We start from the raw sequence: 17,282 nt of genomic DNA, 5'->3' as shown, positions 1-17,282 counted from the left end.
TAATTATGTTTAAAATACTTGTTCTGAAAATTGCACACAATATGTTAAAACATCATGTAATGGTAAAACTGCCATGCATGCTATACATGTACATTGATATTTTGTATGTTCTCAGTCACAAAGTTCCTCATTGTTGTGAGTCTCATGGGAGAGTCCAGCTTGTGCTGCACCTTGGAGGGGACGGCCTGACGAGAGTAGCTAGGGGGCTGTCCATCTATCTTATATCTCCACTCATTCGTCTCAGACTACAGAGGGGGGGGGGGGGGGGGGTGAACTATGCACATACAAGTACTGCTTACCTGTACAATAAGAGTAGCACGGTGATTCCTGCCATAAGCTGTTGGTTTGTATGTGATACAGAACAGTGTCCCCTTTGTATTGACTGGTGAGAGTGTACCACTAGTAGGAGAGACTACCAGATCTGGATCTGAACCAGGGGCCAGATGGGCTGTGAATGGGGCTGGGTGTCTGTATGAGGAGAAAAATGTGAAGCAATGAGAAACAGCTATATATAGTTACTTACTGGCTACCGCTCGTCAGCCTGAACCCAACACGTGACTCCTGGTGGAGACCTTTAGCCTCTAGTGTGATGGTGTCATCAGGGCTCGCTGGTGTAGCGGATAAGTGCAGAGGGAACAGCCACACACCACCACGGATACTTGTTACTTGGAGCTCACACACACAACTGAATGTAAAATGTGAATCAAAACGAATGCACAACATAAATAGTACCTGAATGATTTTGAGGGGGCAAAGATGATGCTAAACTCAAGGCAGACACCTTTATCCTCCTGTCTGGTCTGTCTAATGAGCCTGAGGCCAGTGCACTGTTCAATGAGCTCCTCATACTGTGGGTCACAGCACACTAGCTGGAAGGTGAAGTCAGCATTGCCTTCTGACCTCTTTACCGGACCACTGGATTCTACCTCATTATCTGAATTGATGACATAATTATGACACAACAAACAAAAGCAGCACTCACCTGATGAGTTTGGAGTTACTTGAACTGAGGCTGCAGAGCTAGCTAGCGATACTTTGACTGTTTTCTCAAGCCTTTCTTTAGCAGGACATGAGATCTTTGGAGCAGAGCCCGGAGTGAATGGTCTCAACTGAGGCTGTCCCACCACGGCGTACTTCCAACAGAGTGGTTGTCTATCAGCAATATCTTCTTGAGAAAGATTCATGTCCGCTACGATTGCCACGGTGATGTTGTGCCGGTAGACTGCCTCAGGAGCAAACATGAGGGGGACATCTAGCGAGATCCCTGGGTGAAGAAGGATTGATGAGGAACGCTTGAGAAGGAGACAGAATGCATCCAAGTCCTCTCCACTGAGTGTCACTGAGAAGTGGGTGGGGTGGTCTAGAGGGTTGGTGAAGTTGATGATGTGGACTGTGTTGGAGTCAATGGCAGCGTTGATTGTGATAGGGTCCATAGAGGTCGGCGGGATGCCTTCACCTTTTAGATTGAACACCTGTCGCCCAATCTATACATTATACAAATAAAGTTATTTTATGTACAAATTATTGGTTTTCTTCTTACTTGTTTGTTAGTGAAGGCCAAGTTAGTTGTATGGTCGTTAGGGCCGAGGGCAGAGGGGTTGAAGATGACAGACACATCAGCTGAGGAGTGAGGATCCACAACCACCTACACAGACAAGAGATGGTGGATTAGAGCTTAAGATTATACATGTGTACCTGTCCCTCTGATGGTAGGCCAGTAACTATGAAGTGTCTGGTGTTGGAGTTATCACAACTAAACAGGGCAGGCTCATCAAGGGGGTTGCTTAGGGTGATCGTTTGTAACTCAGTCCTATAAAACAGAATAATTAGTGAGAGCCAGAGCATGTGGTGTAGTCTTACATACCTCCCCAGCTCACACTGTATGGTGGGTAGGGATATCGGCTGAGGGTCCTCTGCAGACAGAACCAGTTGATACCAAAACTCCCCCTCAGGACCTTCGCTGAACACCACTCTGAATGCAACAACAGCACATACAATTATTGTAGCAACCATAGACCCACCTTCCTTCAGTTTTGCCATGGAGAGTTGGAGTGAATGTGAGAGGGTAGGAAGCCTCTCCATGAGCCTCTATACCCAGTGAGGCAGGCCCTGACAGTCCGTGACCCTCAACTAGCGCCTACCACAAACAAACAAACAATGACATGTACACAGTACAGCATGTACACAGTACACAGTACAGATACACATAATTATTTAATATTACGGAATGTAATTTGCAGTCATTCTGTGTGTTCACCTGTAGGCAGATGGCCTGAGAGTGGGCATTAGGGATGGTCAGTTGGAGGGTGGTTGATGAGAGAGTGGTTGTGGACATTGGTAGCACATGGTCGGGGGGAGCTGCTCCTACCACAAACTCAAGTTGGAACCACACTCGATATGGAGTGGCAGTGGGGTCACTAGTAGGTTCAGTAGATTCCAGTCCGTCATCGTAGCTGTACGAAACCAGTAGGATAAAGTCCTGAGAATATTTAGAGCAATAGCTAACTCACCTGTGAGGTCTGCTAACAGCTTCTGTGATGAATGCAATAGCTCCAGAGAAGGTTCCGTGTCTTGTGGGCAACACATTGAGGCAGTAATCCACCACATCACCTCCTCCTGTACAAGCATGTATGGAGCAGCACACACTATAGTAACAAAGCCTGTGGTAAGTAGATCCTCTGTACTTAAGCTATGGGCCCCACAAGACTTCACCCATGCGTCAATACAGCTCAAGCTGGAGGTACTTACTTACCAACTGTGATGGTACTTGGCCCGGATATAAAGTCCAGGTCAGACTCCACTCTGAAAACTGTCGTCCGTTCGTTGCGGTTGGGCACGTGCAGTATGTGTGTCATGCTGTGCGAGGAGAGGCATAATACTGTATCAGACAGGAACAAGTACGTACCTCTGCTTAGCATTTGCGTGCAATGTGATGTGGTCTTGTGCCAGAGGTTTATCCGCTATCCCAGTCAAGTGGAACACATGCTCACTGTCGTCACTGTTGTTGAGCAGATGGAGCTCTCCCTGTTAGTGGTGGAGTAAATACAGTAACATCTCTAGTTTAGTGTACCTCTACAGTTCCTTGGATGTGAGGGTCAAAGGTGAGGGGGTAGTTGGTGGTGGAGAGGGCGTGGGCTATGAGTGACTCTGGTCCACTGAACCCACTGCCAGTCAGAGAGGCTATCAGTGGCCAGTCAGCTGTGCTGGGGTTCACCTAATGAGGTAAAATTTATTAAAACTTTAGAGCAATTAATCATTCGTTTTGAAGTATATGTAACAGAATCAGCTCTGTAAATAGAGTTCTGAGAGTACAAATTGTTTTGATCGTATGCTCAATTACCAAATTCGTAAAGGGCCAAAATTTCCTATTTTGGAGAAAGACCATGGACTATAATATACATGTATACGGCATTTTGTCAAAAACAGGCCCAAAATAGACTTTTGATTTTAACACATCATTCTAAGCTTTCAGAAAATCATAAAATTAATGTGATTGGACCTCCAGAACAAGTTATGGCCGTTTAAAGATGCAATTAGGTCGTTAATTGAAAGATGTCGAAAATTAACGTATGTAGCTAGTACGCACGCACCAGTGGTATATCCTGAGTGAGGGGTTGCATGGCATGGGTGTTGAACTGTAGGTGGGCGTGTCTCCCAGTGGCCAGCACAGTCGTCTCAATCACAAGCACTCGCACATCGTGTTTCGATCGTAGCGTGATGTAGCACTCAAACTGGCCCTCCATCTCTGAGTAGAACCGAACTGGTAACACTGCAGTGCCTAAGAATGGGTAGGGGAGTAGGAATCAAATGTGTTATTATAATAGCTAGTATGGTTTTCATACCTAAGTTTTTGGCCGGTACAGATATCTTCTCAGGCATTGCAAAGTGCTCTTGATCGCTAACTTGCACTGTGAAGTACAGCATCTCACTATCCTCAGTATGATCATTCAGATACTTCTTTGTAGTGGTATCAAGTCCCAGAGCAGCTATTGCAGTAGACAGAGATGCATACCTCAGTGACTGGGTCAACTGCCGCCTCCTCAACTCCTCTTCAGACATGCGCCATTGACTCATCTCTAACACTGCACTTTCAAATGCTTTGTTACTGCTGTGTATGACCAGCTCCTCCTCTATAGCCTGTCCAGCGTGGACCTTGAGGTGTAGTGTGTGTGTGTGAGCATTGACCAGCGTGTGAGGATTGAGGTGGTTCGTGTGTGGGAGGGAGGGCCGAGGTGGTTGTATCGTGGAGGTGAGGGACATCACTAGATCTCCTACACTGGGATCACTCAGCACCATGAAGCAGCGTAAGGGAGTGGTCTTGAGAGGAACAAACTTGACAGGGATGAGCTTTTCCTCGTTGGAACTAATTGTCACCATTGGCAAGGCACAATGGAACTGCTGCACCTGAGTCTCATTTTCTGCACACGGATAAAAACATGTCAATACATGTAACATGTCAATCATATCAATGTTGAATGCATTATTATTTCTGACTCACTTCCCAGGAGTACGAATGAGGGTACTCGAGCTGTGGTGGATGAGTTCAGTCTCTTCCGTGATTTAGCGGACAGACTGTTGGTGAATGTTTTGTCATCCATCTCATAGAATGTGACCTTGAAGTTGCCCGCTGTTCTGTATGTGTTGACCACCTTCACGTTGACAGATTGACACTCGTATTGATAAGCTGTCAGGCTGACGGTGGACTGTAAGAGCACATCACAATCATCATATCGTGTAACATAATTATGTACATAATTAAATCGTGCAGTCCACACTCACAGCACTCAAAGGTACATGTAGCTACCATAGTACATCACGAGTCCATTAATTAGGATTGGCAGAACCTTTGTAAATTTGTAAATAGCAATTTCGTACCTGAGGTTTGAAGCTGGTGATATGGCCAACGAGCTTGAAGGCGAGAGTGGACCCGGCCACAGCCCTCCCTCCCCTAGCCACTAGTAGGAGAGTGGACTCAGTTGGTGAGAGGCAGCAAGTATGGTATGTCACAGTCACCTGACAAGTTTGCCTGCCTCTAACCTACATAGGATAGTATGAATAATGAGTGTGCAGGTATTGATTGGCACCCCTCACAGTGATGCTGTTGTCCTGTACAGTGAAGTCCCCAGCAGCTCCACCTCTGATCAGAATGTGGTAGTCCAGTGACTTGGTGCTGGGATTGGTGAGTTGAACCTGCCCAAACCAGCACAGACGTAAGTATTATTGTTCTTCAATACACACTGTGTTTACACAGCTTACAATACCTGGTTCTTAATATTGGTATTGAGAGCTCCCTCGAATACTATAGGTTTTGATTTGGTCTTGAAGGCAGGCAGTCTCTGACAAAGGAACATAGTGAACAAGAGGAGGGATATGGGATCAGCAGACACCAGATCAGTGGGTTGCAGGTCATAGTCTATTCCAGCATGCCTTAATGCTTGAATGAGGACTATAGCATTGTGAGTACACTGCTCATGGCTAACAGGTTCTGTGAAGAGATGACAGAGGTGGGACTCCACTAAGAAGGGGCAATAAGCGACCAGCACACACGCAAACACTGTACAGTCCATCAGATCAACATCGAAGTTGAGCACCTCCGTCAATGACATCTCTGTACATACAATGACACTCTTATGAATAATGCTCACACACAACATGTAGCTACATGTTTCACCTGTGTGTGTGAAAAGCTTGCCCCTCTGTGCAGTGTAGTGATGGTTGAGCCATGCCAGTAGGACCCTCTCGTGCTTAGAGTACACATTGCTCTCCACTGATGAACCATTCTGACTAACACTGTCTTTAATGGACTTGGAGATATGGCTGATGGCACGAGGCAGCAACAGGATCTAAATATATCGAAAAGTATAAACTAAGTTTTCAGAAAACAAACGAAACATACCTTGACAATCTGCATGAGTAGGTGTGTCCAGGCCTGGTTAGATAGATCATTGAACTCTTCCTCCCCCCCCGGCTGGAACCCCACACTTCCCTTCCCTCCCACATCACTCAACCATTGACGATAATCACACCAGTCCAGCAATGCTTCAGGCACCACACTCCACAGCAGACCACCGTGATTCCTGGGTAGAGGGAGGGAGTAGCAATCATCACACACAATCATGGAATATACAGAATACAATACACAGACCACAACAGCTCTTACTTGAGGAATGAGATGATAGTGTTGAGAGTGGAATATTGCTGGTTGACCTTCTCAGAGGCGGTGGTACAAGGAGGGAGATTTAGGGGAATCCCCGGAGGGACACGCCCACACAGATGAGTCAGCATGTCCACTAGCAATCCTCGAGATGTGCTGATACTAGAACGTTGCTTGAGTCCAGGCTTGGGCAAATCTGCATACAATAGCAACAGGTATCAATAATGTCAGTCAGATTAGCTTAAATTCTGTGCTAACTTCAGAAAGGAAAAATAACCATTCACTACAGGCCCACTCACTATAGGCCAGAAACAAACATATTATACTATACATGTCCAGGCCCACTCACCAGGCCAGAATCAAATACATTCACTACAGGCCAACTCACTAGGCCAGAAACAAACATTTTTTTTTTACTTCTTTCTAAGCTTTCAGAAAAACATAACATTTTTGATTTTCGATCTACAGAATTCAAGTTATGGCAGCTGAAAGATTCTTAATTAAACGGAGGGGGGGGGGGGTGTCTTTCAACAGCCATAACTTCAGTACAGTTGATCCGATGTCAACATTTTTATGATTTTCTGAAAGCTTAGAAAATTACCTTTCAAACGATGTGATTCAATCCATAATTTCATTGGGGCACTAATTTGTCATTTTTTGGCCTCGGACCATGGGCTATAATCCATGGTATCACTAAATTGGCAAATATTTTTATCTCTCGAATATCAACTTTGATGTACCATTTGAAAGGTCTCTTTCTGAGCTTTCAGAAAAACATAACATTTTTGATTTTCAATCCACAGAATTCAAGTTATGGCAGCTGAAAGATTCCCAAAATCATTAATTAAACGGAAGTGGGGGGGTGTCTTTCAACAGCCATAACTTCAGTACAGTTGATCCAATGACAACATTTTTATGATTTTCTGAAAGCTTAGAAAATTACCTTTCAAACGATGTGATTCAATCCATAATTTCATTGGGGCACTAATTTGTCATTTTTTGGCCTTGGACCATGGGCTATAATCCATGGTATCGCCAAATTGGTAAATACTTTTATCTCTTGAATATCAACTTTGATGTACCATTTGAAAGGTCTCTTTCTAAGCTTTCAGAAAAACATAACATTTTTGATTTTCGATCCACAGAATTCAAGTTATGGCAGCTGAAAGATTCCCAAAATCATTAATTAAACGGAGGGGGGGAGGGGTGTCTTTCAACAGCCATAACTTTAGTACAGTTGATCCGATGTAAAAATTTTAATGATTTTCTGAAAGCTTAGAAAATTACCTTTCAAACGATGTGATTCAATCCATAATTTCATTGGGGCACTAATTTGTCATTTTTCGGCCTCGGACCATGGGCTATAATCCATGGTATCGCCAAATTGGTAAATACTTTTATCTCTTGAATATCAACTTTGATGTACCATTTGAAAGGTCTCTTTCTAAGCTTTCAGAAAAACATAACATTTTTGATTTTCGATCCACAGAATTCAAGTTATGGCAGCTGAAAGATTCCCAAAATCATTAATTAAACGGAGGGGGGGGGGGTGTCTTTCAACAGCCATAACTTCAGTACAGTTGATCCGATGTAAAAATTTTAATGATTTTCTGAAAGCTTAGAAAATTACCTTTCAAACAATGTGATTCAATCCATAATTTCATTGGGGCACTAATTTGTCATTTTTCGGCCTCGGACCATGGGCTATAATCCATGGTATTACCAAATTGGTAAATACTTTCGAATATCAACCTTGATGGTAAGGCCCACTCACCAGGCCAGAATCAAACACATTCACTACAGGCCCACTCACTAGGCCAGAAACAAACATATTATACTACAGGTAGCTACCAAACAGCTATTGAAATTGTACTTTTCGAATTTAAGTGGACCCTAGCCTTACCATTGCCAACTTTCCGTCTAAGGTCAGAGGGTAGAGTGATACACTTAATGCCATCAGACCAGCCGTAAGCTGACAGCCAGCGACACACCGCACTCACACAATCCTGGGGCAAAGAAACAGAGATTACGTTAAAGATAATTGATGATAACTCTCACCTGATGGAACATTTCACTGAAGGTGGTGCTGGTGTTGACTCCAAGTGCTGTGTCTTTCACCACTGAGCCTTGAGAACTGAACGATGCAACAGAACTACTCCGCCCAGAGCCCTCGAAACTGAGCAGGCATGGAATAGACTAGTGTAACAAAGTCTGGCTGACTTACTCTTGGCTATGGAGGACGAATGTAGGTATATTGGAAGCCAGAGTGACAGAGCTGATATGAACGTTCTGAGCAAGGAACTTGTAGACTGAGAAGAGACTATTATCAGCACACACTGTGAACGGGAGGACCTTCCTACAGGAACACAATGTACTGTAACACAACTGGTAATGTGAGCATACTTGGCTATGTATGTACATCAGGTGCTGTAGAGTAGGGGAGGTCTAACCTTGCAAATTGCAGAATTTCGTTTAATCAGGCAAATCCCAACTCAAAGTTACAGGGAATCAAAGTTAGCTATCAAAACATGTTCATTTCAGGAAAATCACCAAAGCTGAGGTTTTCCTTGAAATTATATACTTGTAGTACCTAGTGGCACAGTACATACGTACAGTGACAGGCACACAGGTCTGGAATGATTCACTCACTGTTTCCCTGTTGTCTTGTCAGAGAAGATGATAGTGTCTGAGATGGAGACTGGATGTGTTGAGCTGAACTCCAGTGTGCATGGTAGCTCCACCTTGTCCCCACTCTCCACTCTAGAGCCACCAGGGAAGCACACAGAGAAGCACACACCCTCTCTCATTACAGGCACTGCTATGTCCAGCTCAACTGGCCTGTGTGGGCAACACAGATAATACCTTTGCTCACAACTAAACATACTACATAGACTGATCTACAAAAATAGCATAATTATACATGTAGGCAATGAGAAAGTCAAAGTTCAAAATAAAGATACTACAGTGTACATAAGAGTATCTAGTGTGATGCTGCTACAGCCTGTATGTACAGAATGGCTTACTGAGTGAATCCTTGTACGAACACTGTAAACTGAGCGGCCAATGAGATGCCCAGAGGCACTGGGAGGATGTCTATACAGGAGGGGGTCACTGAGATAGAGCTGGTAGGCAAGTGGGCAGTCAACACGAGGGTACGGTATGGCTGGGACGTGTTGCCATTGACGATGAGGGGGAGGGTGGCCGAAAACTTGCCATGGTGTGCTGTAGAATATGACACACTTAAAAAGCTCATGTACATGTATAAGAATTGTATCATGTACAAATGTGTATACTGCAATACAACAGGCACCTGGTCTGCATAATACAGTGAGGCTGACTGATTGTCCAGGTCCTAGTAGGCACTCTGCCCCCTCCTCCTGCTCACTGGAGGGGTCCAATGAGATGACTGGTGGCTGGAAGGATTGTCCAGAGGGAAAGACCAACTGGAAGGTCCCATCCTCCACTCTTGTGTACTCCGCTGTCTTACCCAGTGTCCAGGAGATGGCCTCTTCACTCACGTTGCTTAGGGTCAAGGCCTGTAAAGAGTCCACTAGTGACTAGCACACACTGAAGCTATGATCATACCTTGTGGTGTTGAGTTAGTTTGTCGCAGTCCCCTGTCAGCTCAAAGTCAAACTGGAGGTTAGGAACGACAAGAGGAGGACGTAAAGCTGTGGCTAACACTCGACGCGTTGGAGTAAGTGAGAGTGAAGGCAAACTCAAGCCTAGAGAGAGAGAGAGAGAGAGAGAGAGAGAGAGAGAGAGAGAGAGTAACAATCATACAGTACTGATGACTATGCTCCACTGTGCTATAGTGTATAACGCTGCCAAACATACTGATGGTGGTTTGTATTAAATGCTTACCTGTTCCTTGTGAGTGTGCTATGTAGGAGGATGTCCGTGATGGAGGCCATGGTGAGGGAGGGGGGGCTGGGGCCTTCAAACCATTCACTAGTAACGGGAGCAGGAAGTCATACGCTGCCACCTGAGGAACAAATAGAGCTTATTATTATTATTATCACAAACAGTACACCACAACTCACATCTTTAGGACAGAACTCGAGTTTGCACGTGGCGCTGGACTTTCCAGGGATATTGAGACTATATGTTCCAGCACCATCTGATCTAACAGCTGGCTCATCTGCAAGGAAACACCATGAGAGGTGGAGTAAGAGGCTATAGACTCACTGTAGGGGTCCTCAGAGCTAGGCAGGAGGAGGGAGAAGTCTGGGAGGTGGGCCAGGTTAAATGTCAACTCAGCACTTGAGGAGCCCTGCAAGAAGCCACATACATTATTATAAACAACATGTCCTACAGCATCGACCATCTTGTACAGTACCTTGTTCGTGACAGTGAAACTTTGAGTGGCCTTTGCTCCACAGAACACACTTCCAAATCGAAATAACTCCTAATTAAGACACAACAACACATGAGAGATCCATACCCCACCCCCCCCTACTATACCTGATCCACTGTCAGTGTAGGCTGCTCCACCAGGCCTGCTAGTCTCAGTCCAAGTGTCTTGCCGTCTCTCAAACCCACCACAACTCTTATATCAATGGTCCCCGTGGTCTCTGGGCAGAGTAGCACGTGTAGACTGGCAGCCCCACCCCTTGGCACCATCCCACTCTCTGGGAAAACTCTGAGGCCAGGATGGGGGGACGAATCCAACATCTGCAAATGTACAAGGAACATGTGTCACTAGTGTATAAATGTACGCCCACACAAAATGCAAATTGTTACTTGCTACATTGACCACCATCTATAAAACAGCATGGCTACAGCTTCAACTGTACTGGCTTTGTTCCAGGGCATTGCAACTAATAAAGATGTGAAGGCCAACCTGAGCAAGATGAGAGAGCAGACTATCAAGGCAAAGGAAGCAGGAGCATCTATTATAGTCTTCCCTGAACTGTTTCTAACTGGCTATTATTTAACTGCTGAGGAGATGAGGGACGTAGCACAGCCAAACACTGGAGAAGCTTTTCAAGAGTTGTCAGCACTTGCTAAAGAGACCGGAGTGGCTATACTGTACGGCTATCCAGAGAGAGTCATCTCAGAAGATGGTTTCAAATGCTACAACTCTGCTCAGCTTATTGACAAGGAGGGCCAATCAATCCTCAACCATCGAAAGGTCCACCTTTGGATCGATGACGAGGGATATCGATGGGAAGATGTTTTTACACCAGCAGAGAATTTCTCAGAGATTGTCGAGTGTTGTGGCTTCAAGATCGGTGTTTTGATTTGCTACGATGTTGAGTTTCCTGAGGCTGTGCGTACGCTAGTACTAAGAGGAGCTAACCTCATTCTAGTGCCTACAGCAGTTGCTGACCAGTGGATAAGGCCGCTGGTTGAGCACGTCATTCCAGCTAGAGCCTACGAGAATAGAGTACATGTGGCTTATGTGAACAATACTGGCTCTAGATTCGATGGTAAAAGTGTGTGCTGCAATGAGAATGGAGAGACTATAGCATCAGCAGGAGAAGGGGAGGAGATGGTGATGGCCACGGTGACTCTTAGTGGAGCCAAGAGCTGGCATGTTAGGGACAGGAGACCAGCATTGTACGAGAAATAAGCTGATGTATGTACGGACCTTCATTATACGTAGAGTAATACATATAGCTACATTATCAGTTAGATTGCAAGTGTCATGATTATTGTGTACCTTGTAGTACGCATGGCAGTCTCCAGTGTTGTCAATGTGCATGGTGCGTGTGGTGGTGAGGTTGAGGGGAATAGTCCCAAACAATATACGCTTCTCACGAATATTACAGACTGGCTTTTTGAACTACAAGAGAAATTATTATGGTCAATAGTACACGAACAGATCACACCTACCTCTGTGACAAGTGAGAGGATGTTGGTTGGTGAGTCTTGGAGGGAATCTCTGCCATCATCCAACAGGAACTGTGCTGTCTTAGGGGACATGTAGGAGGGTAGACACACAAACCCACACTCCAGGCTGCCATTAGCTGGTACATAGCCTACAAACACACATGCATAATGATGAGCTTAGGGATGAGACATCATGCATGCATATACCTGATGGATGCAGCATGGTGAAGATACTTGTTTCAACGCCCTCTTTGGCTAGCCAACGGAAGAAAACTGGTATACTGTGAGGGTTGCTGATGACCACAGAGCCAAGTAGTCCTGTAGGTGAGGGTATATAGGTAAGGGGGGGTGGTCTGGGTGGCAGGTACCTGAGCTTTGCCTGGCCAGAGGTGGTTCAGTTAGTGAGAGAGTGTTGGTGGAGAGTAGTAGAGAGAGCTGAGTGACTGAGGCCTTCACAGGGAGGTGAGCACTAACCTGACCATTCACTGTGTACTCTATGCTCCTGTGTGAGTGTGTGTGCATGTGTGTGTGTGTGTGTGTGTGTGTGTGTGTGTGTTGTGTGTGTGTGTGTGTGTGTGTGTGTGTGTGTGTGTGTGTGTGCTTGTGTGTGTGTGTGTGCGTGCGTGCGTGCGTGTGTGTGTGTGTGTGTGTGTGTGCGTGTGTGTGTGTGTGTGTGCGTGCGTGTGTGTGTACAATGGGTATGCAATCAGGATAAAGGTATGTTTATAAGGTTATACAAGAACACAGTATGTGATTATTGTACACAAACACATGCGTACCTTTCAATAATTCCAGTTTCCTTGTGAGACAAACTGAGAGGTAGTTGTGTGTAGGACACTGGGGGTACTATCAGTTGAAGGGTGGACTTGTTACCATAGCAACTTGTGCACGTTACAGTACTGCCAGCCAACTGTATATTTGGGTGTGTAGAGTATTGGTAGCTATGGCAACATACAATACCTTCATCTTGAGGCTAATGTGATTGGACGTATGGTTCTTAATGGACAAGTTAAGCTCTGCAATACTGTTCACTACAACAGACCCGAAATCCATCACTCCAGGATCTGTAATTATGACATAACAACGACACGCTGGACACATTGCAGACAGTACCTATAGTGATTTGAGAGAGCTCTAAGGGTGATAGTGTCTTCTTGCACTGAGCTGCCATCTCCCCATTGGCTGGCTTACTGGGACAGACTGCTACAAACTCCTGCAGACAGCAATTAGCAGCAATAAGAGCTACACAATGGCTGACACTACACACACACACACACACACACACACACACACACACACACACACACACACACACACACACACACACACACACACACACACACACACACACACACACACACACACCAGTTGCTTTTCAGTGGCCTTCACTACATCTGTGTTGGTCATGATGGTGGAGGGCTCTCTCCTCTTTGTCTTGCTGGCCTCTCTTCTAACCAGGTCTGTAGTGGATATCACTGGTGAGGTCAGGCCTTGAGCAGGGGCCATGTTCATGTCCACACACAGCCCTCCAGTGTGACTCCTGCATGTTAGCAAGTTATAGCCTAAACAGGAAGAGTGTGAGATCACCTCAATGGTCTAGCCTCAATTCCAGGCCGCTCTTCCTCGAAGAGAGGGCCTGGTATCGACTGCTTGCGCATGCGCTAACCATTAGCCAGATACCGGCTAACGCAGGATAACAACGTGTATGCTCAGTAAAACAAAGACGTCACAACAAACGGAAGTGGATTGAAGGAAGTAGATAGAAAGTTCGATTGAAGGTTTCTAAGCCCATCTCTGAGAAAGAGCTGATAGCTACACGTAGCCTGCTATGCTAACAAAAGACCCACAGCCTGCAACAGTGTGGACGATAGCCTAATGGACAGGCCACGCCCATCTAATACTAACTTTGGTGAAAGTCACTATACTACTGCTACTGTCAGAAAGAAAATAGCTGTATATAGCTGTACAACAAAACTACAGCTTTGTCTCTAGCTAGCTAGCTAGCTACCTAAATAGCTCTGTGTATGACTTTCAATACGAATATTTTCGTGATAAATTCAGTATTATAGGACATTTTACGGGAACAAATATCCAATAATGTTGCATGTTCCCAATATAATGTTGTACAAGCAGTTAGTAGTAGCAGGCCTTCTCTTCAGGGGAGGCTACTCAATGGTCTAGCATGTTTGAAAAAAATTGATTTGATTTGATTTGCTTTTTCAGGCCCTTTCCACAAGGGATTGGCCTTCCAAAAATTGTGGTTATTTTTCAAACTGTGATTTCTTCTCTGCTATTTGAACTATGACACATGTTTTATAGGCTGAAGGGGTTTCATCTTTTAATGGTCTCTAAAACATGCAATGAATAACATTAACATTAAATTCAAAACAAACGTTTTTGTGTGGGTCACCAAACCTCTGCATCTAAAAAGTATATTTGCGCTGAGTTCGGCCCCAGAAGTTGTGTGGTAAATTATGGCTTCATTATGTGGTTGACAAGTATGCTAGGGATTTCTGCATGGAAATGCTAACTTTTACATGTAGCTGGTTGGAGCTTATCCAGCTCTACAATTATAGCTATATAATTATGAAGTATGACAAAGTTATGACAACTTTATGAAGGTCCAACTCAACACAAATGGACTTTAGCTTCGTACACAGAGTGTGCATGAGCTCACCTGTTCCTTTCCTGCCACTCTCTCTCAGCTTGCTGGTCTCTGATGTAGCCAGTGTACATGTTCTTGTGTTGAGCTTGAGCAATTTCCTCTTCCTCTGTCAGAGAGTAGTCAGGATCTATGTATGAGTGTCTGGGGGTCTTGGTGTACGGTGTGCTGTGGGGGGGGGGGTACAGTTCCTGTGTGTACAGTGAGGCTGGGGGAGGAGCTTACATGATGACTCCCTTGTTCCGCTCATCGTGAGGCCTTACACTGGTAGAGAGGTCATTAGAATGAGCAAATTTTATCTTTTTGTCTTTTTTCCTAGCTGAAGTGACACCACCGACCCCCCTCAAGTCAATAATAGCAGTGTACACAGCGCCATTCCTACAAGGCACAGTTTAATGATTGGAGTATGTAGAGCAAGTTTACTTTATTTTCCCTCCAGTTTCCCTCCGTGTACTCATCACGTCAATGTTCAGCTTGCAGTTGAGTCTGCCCATCTGTCTGGGTGTGAATGTCACTGATAGACAGGTCACCTCCCCAGGGAGAAGGCGTCCTGATCGTGGTGTGCTCTTGTAGTGGGCCAGGCCTCGACATGCATACTCTATAGGCAGCACTTGAGATTCATTCAACACCTGTGAAAGATACAGGACTGTTGAATATACTGTACAACAACGAATATCGCAGTAACACAATTATTAAGCTCTCAATGGCAGAAATTGTAACCTGTAAATCTATGGTTGATGAGGTGCCTGTATTGCAAGCACCAAAGTTGATGATCCCCTGAGGTTGTAAGGACATCTGCACAGGGCAAGCTCTCCCAGTGAGGGCTACCTCAAGGACAGAGGATCCTGCATGGGAGAACACGTTAGTCTATATAGCAACACTTGGGCTGAATGGTTTGCACACCTGTGCTGATACCAACTTGCAGAAAATGGACAAAGAGAGAGTAGTCCCTCTGCAGTGGGATGCCTTGATGTTGACTCCATCCCACCCCACTCTTTAAGATCCTGGGCATGAATAGGAACTCCACCACTATCTTCTGGTATGGACCAAGACTCCCCTGCAATCATGTATGGGTGAACAGTGCAGTACAAGAAACACACACATCCATCTGGAGCTAGCTAGAATCAACATTATTATGAATTACTGTACACTGGGCACACCTGGGGTGGGTTAAGAGAGACCACCGTCTCTTGTTCTGGAGCGTCCCCCTGCTCCCTCCACTTGTTCTGACCCAGTCCCCCGCTAGTACAAGCCATAGCCAGTCCTTCACTCATATCAACCCCAGCCACGCTCCCCAGACCACCTCTATCCAGCACTGCCATGTACTGAGTGGCCACTGGACTGGCATTGTACAGCAGGGCCTTCCTCGAGACCACTGTACCATAGTAGGTATCACTGAAGGAGATTTTGTTGAGGATATTGGAGTTAGCAGTGTCTAGTAGTTGTAACTGGCGAGTGACTAGCTCTCCACACAGAGTGAGGGTGATGGGGGCGCTGGCTTCATCTGATGGTACCACACTACAAGGATGATAGTTGGTGGGTCGGTGAAGCTATTGCATGCAGGGTAATAGACAGTGTCTCACATTATTTCCTCCTTGAAAGGACCACTTTGTTTACAGACCAACTCAACCTACAACAATATACAGATACAGTATGTAGTAAATAATGCCAGCATAAGCATTAGTACAAAGTACCACAAGCCACGGCTAATTTAATCACAGTGTCTAACAATAATCCACCTCTCAATAATTGATATAATTATATACATGTTGGGTTGCATTACCTGTATCTCGAGTGTTTGTCCTGGTCTGAGTGTGCCCTCAGTAGCAGAGAGTGTGAAGTGATGAGGGAGGGAGTGGGTTAGACTGAACCCACCATCTCTAGCTCCTCTGTTGCATACAGTAAACCTCTGAGAGGTGATCTGATGCTCAGGCACTAGACGGCCAAAGTCAACAGTTGTGGAGTCCACCTCAATGCATGAAGACGGGGGCAATCTGCATGTACATAATATCTGTGTAATCACTTCACGTAAAGATACTGCTACCGTCTTTCTTCTAATTACAGCCCCACTAAAAATTAAATATGAATTCAGTGGCGCTCAAATAGAACGACCATAATTCCATTAAGATGTACGCTGACTGACTCACGCTTGAATAGGGACTGTGATGGAGAGCTGCTCATTGACATAGACGTGTATCTCTCCAGTGTGTGCTCCAGCAGAGACTGGTGTGTGCTGCAACACCACAGGCAGTTTAAGCCCAGCAGCAAGGCAGCACTCATCCGTTCTACTCAGGAGGTGGAAATCCTATTATAGGTAAGAGATCATCACACATCCCTATCTTATAGTAGAGCACTTACTGGGTGGCTAGTCTTGCTTAGTGCAATTCTAACTTTCTTTGACGACCCGAACCTATTAGATACATAAAACGGGTGTTTTTGCTTGTCTCCAGCAGCTCCTTTCTCATCAAACAGGTTGACGAGGTTGACCTCCTTCACAGAAAACTCTACATTCATTCTGCGCTGCCAAAAAGACTGTCTTTGATGAACTCAGGGATTAGGCTACGGCTTTATAAATAGTTGCCTGGGCAACCGAAAAAAAGAATCTTTCCTCGAATCGAACCTCGGTCAGTA

The 17,282-nt window shown here is 45.2% G+C and overlaps 2 protein-coding genes across 2 annotated transcripts; one reads left to right on the top strand and one right to left on the bottom strand.

Moving 5' to 3' along the window:
* Window positions 1–3: 3 nt before the first annotated feature.
* Window positions 4–17,256, bottom strand: LOC135349564 (cilia and flagella-associated protein 47-like). Its single transcript, XM_064548099.1, has 53 exons — window positions 17,010–17,256; window positions 16,799–16,956; window positions 16,435–16,645; window positions 16,235–16,281; window positions 15,812–16,169; window positions 15,555–15,708; window positions 15,372–15,496; window positions 15,075–15,280; window positions 14,877–15,029; window positions 14,667–14,819; window positions 13,355–13,529; window positions 13,103–13,202; window positions 12,950–13,053; window positions 12,769–12,899; window positions 12,358–12,491; window positions 12,197–12,307; window positions 11,993–12,138; window positions 11,820–11,942; window positions 10,619–10,828; window positions 10,494–10,562; window positions 10,343–10,427; window positions 10,198–10,295; window positions 10,019–10,139; window positions 9,740–9,879; window positions 9,465–9,690; window positions 9,178–9,376; window positions 8,804–8,992; window positions 8,379–8,510; window positions 8,213–8,330; window positions 8,058–8,160; window positions 6,161–6,350; window positions 5,897–6,077; window positions 5,672–5,843; window positions 5,262–5,608; window positions 5,092–5,190; window positions 4,876–5,037; window positions 4,499–4,703; window positions 3,843–4,418; window positions 3,591–3,778; window positions 3,071–3,214; window positions 2,906–3,024; window positions 2,753–2,856; window positions 2,511–2,616; window positions 2,258–2,453; window positions 2,022–2,137; window positions 1,865–1,972; window positions 1,696–1,810; window positions 1,541–1,645; window positions 983–1,484; window positions 733–934; window positions 524–685; window positions 300–468; window positions 4–245 (listed from the first exon to the last, which is right to left on the bottom strand). Exons 1-53 carry the CDS (start codon window positions 17,163–17,165, stop codon window positions 81–83), a joined length of 8,868 nt encoding a protein of 2,955 aa, XP_064404169.1. The 5' UTR covers window positions 17,166–17,256; the 3' UTR covers window positions 4–80.
* LOC135349567 (hydrolase in pqqF 5'region-like) lies at window positions 10,889–11,834 on the top strand. Its single transcript, XM_064548101.1, has one exon. It carries the CDS (start codon window positions 10,929–10,931, stop codon window positions 11,727–11,729), a length of 801 nt encoding a protein of 266 aa, XP_064404171.1. The 5' UTR covers window positions 10,889–10,928; the 3' UTR covers window positions 11,730–11,834.
* Window positions 17,257–17,282: the final 26 nt, after the last annotated feature.

This window comes from Halichondria panicea, chromosome 16 (genome assembly GCF_963675165.1).
Source record: "Halichondria panicea chromosome 16, odHalPani1.1, whole genome shotgun sequence".
Classification (NCBI taxonomy): Eukaryota; Metazoa; Porifera; class Demospongiae; order Suberitida; family Halichondriidae; genus Halichondria; species Halichondria panicea.
Note: the sequence above shows the minus strand (reverse complement) of the source record. Positions and strands in the feature narration are given on the sequence as shown.